This window comes from Callospermophilus lateralis, chromosome 8 (genome assembly GCF_048772815.1).
Source record: "Callospermophilus lateralis isolate mCalLat2 chromosome 8, mCalLat2.hap1, whole genome shotgun sequence".
Classification (NCBI taxonomy): domain Eukaryota; kingdom Metazoa; phylum Chordata; class Mammalia; order Rodentia; family Sciuridae; genus Callospermophilus; species Callospermophilus lateralis.
Genome location: NC_135312.1, coordinates 59,268,254 through 59,274,253, shown reverse-complemented (window position 1 = coordinate 59,274,253; position 6,000 = coordinate 59,268,254). Strand labels below are relative to the sequence as shown.

Sequence of the window (6,000 nt, the reverse complement as noted above, 5' to 3'; positions counted from 1 at the left end):
GGAGATTGAAAGAGAGTCCATAGGCCTGGAGAGAGGTAGAAGCAATGAGTAAAGCCATTTCTCTTTGACGAGCATACCAATGGTAGATGGTACCTCAAAGAAATATAAGAAACAAAGAGAGGGAGGGAGGGAAGAAGGGGGAGAGGAAATGAAGGAGGGAGGGAAGGAGGGAAGGAGAGATGGAGACAGAGAGAGGGAGATAGAGGAGCAAAGGACGGGAAGATAGAGAAGAGAATAATTCAGTAAAGGTAAACTATGTCACTGTAATATAGTTTGGAGGCCCTGTCAGGAGGTCTAGAAGGTAAAAATTAAAGATTATCTTAATATTTATTTTAAAATTAGGGTTATTTTATACTCATGATTATCAAGTAAAATACATTTAGGCATTTTACTAATTATACCTACTGAAAACCTTTAAATATGACATTTTCTTGAAAAGTTATGTAGCTATTAGTACAGATGTATTGAAATCAGTAAAATAAAATTTAATCAATTCTTTATTAAATGGTAATAGTTTTCTTAAGTAAAAAACTGAATTCTTTGCCTTTTGAATGAGCTGCTCAATAGAATTTGAGAAAAGAGACAAAGGAACATAGTTACAAGGGATCTTATAAGACCAGCCACCTGTGCTACCAATAAAAATATGGAGAGATAAGATTTATTCAGATCAAATATGAATTGCTAATTCAGAAAAGACACAGGTAGTCTCTAGGACATCAAGTACTTTTTAATTGAGAAAGAATGAACCAATTCTGCAATAATACAGATAAGCAAACATGTTTTAGGACAAATTGTACCTACACACTGCTATTAAACCAATTTGGTCAAAAAGGCCTTTCTTAAGCCAGAAACTTCAAATCACTTCTTTTTTTATTTTTAATTAGTTGTTAATGGACCTTTGTTTTATTTATTTATATGCAGAGCTGAGAATTTAACCCAGTGCCTCACACATGCTAGGTAAGCACTCTACTACTGAGTCACAACCCCAGCCCTTCAAATCACTTCTTTAAAAAGAGATTTTTCTTTTTAAATTTTATTTTATTAAAAAATAAAATTCTTAAAATTTTATTTTAACACATAATTGTACATATTTATAGGATACAATATATTTTGATATTCTGTATATATTATATAATGATCAATTCTGGGTAATTAGCATATTTATCACCATAAACATCACTAATTCAGGGAAAATGCAAATTAAAACTACAATGCAGGCTGGGGGGATATACTTTTTCGTAGAAAGCTTGCCTAGAGGATGAAACCCTGTTTGCATCCCCAGCACTCTCCCTCCCAAAACAACAACAACAACAAAAAAAACAAAAATCCACAGGAGATTCCATCTCATCCCAGTCAAAACAGCCATTATCAAAAAGAAATGATAATAAGCATTGGTAAGGATGAGGAGACAGGGAGCCTTCACACACTGTTGATGGAAATGTAAATTAGTATATCCATTATAGAAACCAGTAAGGAGGTTCCTAAAAAAAAAAAGATTAGAATTACTACATGATCTAGCAATCCAAATACTGGTTATATATCCAAAAGAAATAAAGTCAGTATATCAGGGGCTGGGGCTGAAGCTTGGTTGTAGAGTGCTTGCGTCGAAGGTGTGAGCCCCTGGGTTCAATCCTCAGCACCACATAAAAATAAATACAGATATTGTGTCCATCTACAAGTAAAAAAAATTTTTTAAAAATCAGTATATCAAAGAAAGAGCTGCACTCCCATGTTTATTGCAGAATTATTCACAGTAACCAAAAGATTTTCTGTTGCATTCTAGTTCATAAATAAAAAGATTGCATTATTTGACAAACATGAAAACTTTCCAGAAATGAGATATCAAAGCAGTTTATTATTCTGTCACAAACTTTGATTTTACTATAAAGTTGCTTTTTAAAAATGACTATGGCTAGGATGAACCTCAGCCAAAGAGTGCATGGTGGAACATGCCAGGTCCTGGGTTTGAACTCTAACATTGAAAAAAAAAAGAAAAAAGAAAGAAAAAAGAAAAAAAATCAACAAATTAGCTGTCTTATTATTTTCTTGTTTTTAGAGTGTCTTTTGAATTGGAATATTATGAGGAAGTTTTTTTAATATAATTGAAAGTTTAATTTTTCTGCATTTGTTCAGTGTCAACTATTTGAAAATGATAATTTCTTTAATGTCAATCTGTTTGCAAATACCCTATAGGTAGGTAGATTTCTAGCTTTTCATTCATATACAATAAGCAAACAAATATGAAGGGTGTATTATATTCCATTCCATTTTTTGTATGATACAATTAAATTATACTGTATGAAAGTATTGTTTTCTTGTTTTTAGTGAGTCAGTCTATTTGATATGGTACAAATAAAACATTTCTGGTAGTGGAGATTATTTAAACTTAACCTGAATTCAATTGACCTTTTAATAATAACACTCACAATATTTTTGAGTCTCAGAAATCTTTTATTTATGACAGACATACCCAATATAAGTGAAATTCAGTAACATTCACTATTCTTAATTCTAAATGTCACAATCACCTTTTCCCTCAATGGGTTGAGATGCATTTACTATTTGAAATTTAGAGGTCAAAAATGAACATACCATAATAAATTTGATATTCAGCACTGGGAACCTCACCATTTATTAGTGTTTCTTCAACATCCACAGTGACTTTCTCCCTTCTTCCCATTCCAGTTCTGCTGTTATGCAGTTTGTGAGAATGAGCATATGTCAAATAGCTTTAGTAAAAATGTCAGTGCTGTCAGTCTATCGTCCTATACATTGTTATGAGTATTTTGTGTCACCTTTCATACTTTCATTTCTGGTTTGTTCTGTGAGAATTTCCTGTTTATGTGTCAGCTTCCCCTGCAACAACTGTGAACTACATAAGCACAGAGACCACAAGGTTGACAGTGTATCTCCAGTGCTAGATAGTGTATGGAATTTAATACACCCTTCATATTTGTTTGCTTATTGTATATGAATGAAAAGCTAGAAATCTATCTACCTACAGGTATCTGCAGAATTTTAAGTCTGTGACTTACATCTTTTACATCTGACTTACATCTTTTAAAGTATTTATCTCTCTCTCGTCAACATTTGGTAGTAATGTTTGTGTGTCAACGAGAAATGCTGTGGTAAGATGCCATGAAGGTAGACACACTGTTCTAGGATACTGAAATGACTTGGTTGGCTTTGTTATTGACAAAGTCAAAGATAACTATTCATTATAGGTCAGCCTAGATCTAAACAGTTGGGAATGAATGATACTTCTAGGATCAAGGCCATTTTAACATCTTTTACAGAAAGTGGTGTGGGGGTGGTGTTGCTAGGAAGGAAAATGGAAACTTAACCAAGGTGAAAAACAAAGTAACCCACAGTCATTTTGGTTTTGAGCAGCCTCTTCACTCATTCACACTTCCTGGTCACAAAAGTGGTGCAGTGCTTCTTCTGCAATGGTGGACTCTTCTAATAGCTGTTCAGTTCTGGCTAAATGATGATTTGCATTTTCGCCGTACCTTTTAACCCAGAGATAAAGGCATTTTACATTCAACAATAGGGCCCAAGATGAATTGAAACCAATACAACGTGCTCCGTGTGCTAAACAATACACACTCTTGTGGGAAAAACACACTGAACAGTGCTAATATATCCTTAACCAATTCTGGTAAATACACAGCCGGGGGCATATACTGTGAAAGAGAATGAAATGGCGCAAAATTGCAACAGCAGTACCCTGCCCCTACAGTCCATGTAATTTGCTTTTTGGATTGCTGGCGGTAAAATCTGAAGCTTGTCCACAAAAGCAAAATTAACCTCCAGAAACTTAAGATATTAAGGACACATCCGCACAATAAACAACAGTTTTAGTTTACCTTTAAATGTTTTCATTCTGTAGCTGGCACAAACTGCCACATGTAATTTTATCGCGAGAAGGGAGAATTAGAAAATAGGACGGGGCTATAGCAGAGCGTCACAGGTTCTTTTATTTACCTTTCACCATACAATTTACAGATGTTATCCTTTAAAAATCCACCGAAGATGACAGGAAACATTTCCTTGGGTCACTTCACCTCACCTGGCATCTAATTAACCATCTAGACCTGCCGTGGGGTTCGCTCGGTTCGCCTCCGGCAAGCTTGCAATAAACCGCACCGAGTCTACACAAGAACACAAGTGAGGGGGGTCGCTAGTCTCTTATCCAACGGCTTGGCTGACTTAAGATTTAAAAAAAAATTTAAAAGCAGATACCACATTTCTTATACCTTTATTTATCCATTTTTACGTCGTGAGGAAGATCAAACCCAGTGCCTCGCACATGCTAGACAAGCGCTGTACTACTGAGCCACAACCCCAGCCCCTAGATTTAGGATTTTTGATATCCTATAAGTCTTCCAAGCTCTGCTCTTTGCTCAAGGAAATAGTAAGAAAGTAGCAAAGGTAAAGGAGAAAATGAGTAAGAACTCCCTGGCCGCCGCCGGCGCACGCGCATCACGACAAAGCGCGGGACGCGAGGGGCGGGGCCAGGGCGCGGCGCTGGAGCTCCGCCCCGTCGCCGCTCCGCCTCCTTCCCCTCACCCCACCTCTCAGCGCCGGGGAGTGACTGACTCCCGCCAGCCCCTCCACGTCAATCAACCCTCCTCCTTCTCGCACTCTCCGCACCTTGTTATTAATCTCAATACCGATATCGCCCGGACGCCTCTCCCCCAGCCTTCGGGGGTGTGAACGTGTGTGAGCGAGAGCGAAGGCACCGAAAGCTGGCGTCTTTGCTCGGCCTCGGACCCAGCAGCATTCGGCGCAGCAGCAACCCCCGCAGCGGCGGCAGCCCCAGCGCCAGGAGGCCAAGGCCAAGGCCAGGCTCTGTGAGGCCCTCGGAGCAATAGCCGCGGCTGCGGGGGCGCAGCTTCTTCTGGCTGGGGCCTTCACGTCAGCGGCCGCGGCGCCTCTCCTGCGAGCCCAGGGTCACCGTCCTCGAAGTCCGGCGGCGCGGCCTTCGTCCCCCTCCCCGCCCCCCGATCCGTCTCCTCTCTTCCTTCAGCCGCCCTCCGCGCCGCCGCCCCTGCCGTTCCTCAGGCGGCCCGGCCCGCCCGCCCCGCGTCCCCTCCGGCCGGTGCCTCTCCCCCCGGCGGGCTGCCTGCATGTCTTTGCTGCCCTCAGCCCCGCCGCCACCGCCGCCGCCGCCTCCCCCGCCGCCGCAGCCCCAGCAGCAGCCGCCCCGCCGCCGCCGCCGTCGCCGCCGCCCGGACCCTGGCGCGCTGAATGCAGGTGAGGAGGGGGCGCAGGCCCTCGGCGACCCTGGGCTTGGCGCGCCCGCCTGCCCGCGAGCACTGAGTCCGGCCCTGTCTGCCGCCGCGGCTTCCCCTCGGGGCGGGCGGGCGTGGGTGTTTGTGTTTGCGTCTGCGGCCGCCGCTCTGGAGGGGAAGCATCTGTGGGGGCCTGGTGCGCGCGCGCGCGTGTTTGTGTGTGTGTTTCCCCTGCCGCGGGGAAATGGCTGCTGTTGATCCTTCTGGGCTAGGGGAGAAGAATGAGGTAGAGTGTTTTTGTGCCTTCGGTTAGGATCGAGAGTGTTGGGAAGAGGAGAGCGTCCCCGGGGAAATGAGGTGGGAGAGGGACAAATGTTCGTGTGGGTGTGCGAGTTGGGACTTGGGCTGGCGGGAGAGGCCTGAGGACCCACGGAGAGTGGGTGTGTGGCGGGTGACTGGAGGGGGTGGCGGGGCCGCCCAGCGTCTCCTCGGAGGGGGCTAGGGTTCCGGGGTGTGTGTGCGTTGGGAGGGGGTCCGCGCTGGGGTCGGCACTCTGGGGGCGGCTTGCGTGTGTTCGGGACCTCCGAGTGGCGTGTCCCTCCCCCTTTGTGGCTGGGCTCGGGAGCCTCGCAGGTGGGAGCTGCTCAGAGGGGGCCGGCGGAGCAGTGGTGAGGGCGGTAGACACTCGGCGGCCGGGCTGCGAGAGCCGTGGGTCGACGCCTGCCGCGGTTCCTGGGGCAGCCGTTCTTGTGCCGGGGACCGCGGC

The 6,000-nt window shown here is 44.5% G+C and overlaps 1 protein-coding gene across 3 annotated transcripts in view; it reads left to right on the top strand.

The window, feature by feature from the left end:
- Positions 1-4,743: 4,743 nt before the first annotated feature.
- Positions 4,744-6,000, top strand: part of Cnot6l (CCR4-NOT transcription complex subunit 6 like) — a 98,539-nt gene continuing 97,282 nt past the window's right edge. Inside the window, exon 1 of one of the 3 annotated variants that reach the window (XM_076863935.2) lies at positions 4,744-5,256. Coding sequence is in view for 2 of the 3 variants with exons in the window: in XM_076863933.2 (XP_076720048.1) it covers positions 5,516-5,520 (5 nt within the window). In the remaining variant the exon portion in view is untranslated. The other 2 variants (XM_076863933.2, XM_076863932.2) reach the window with 2 other exon arrangements.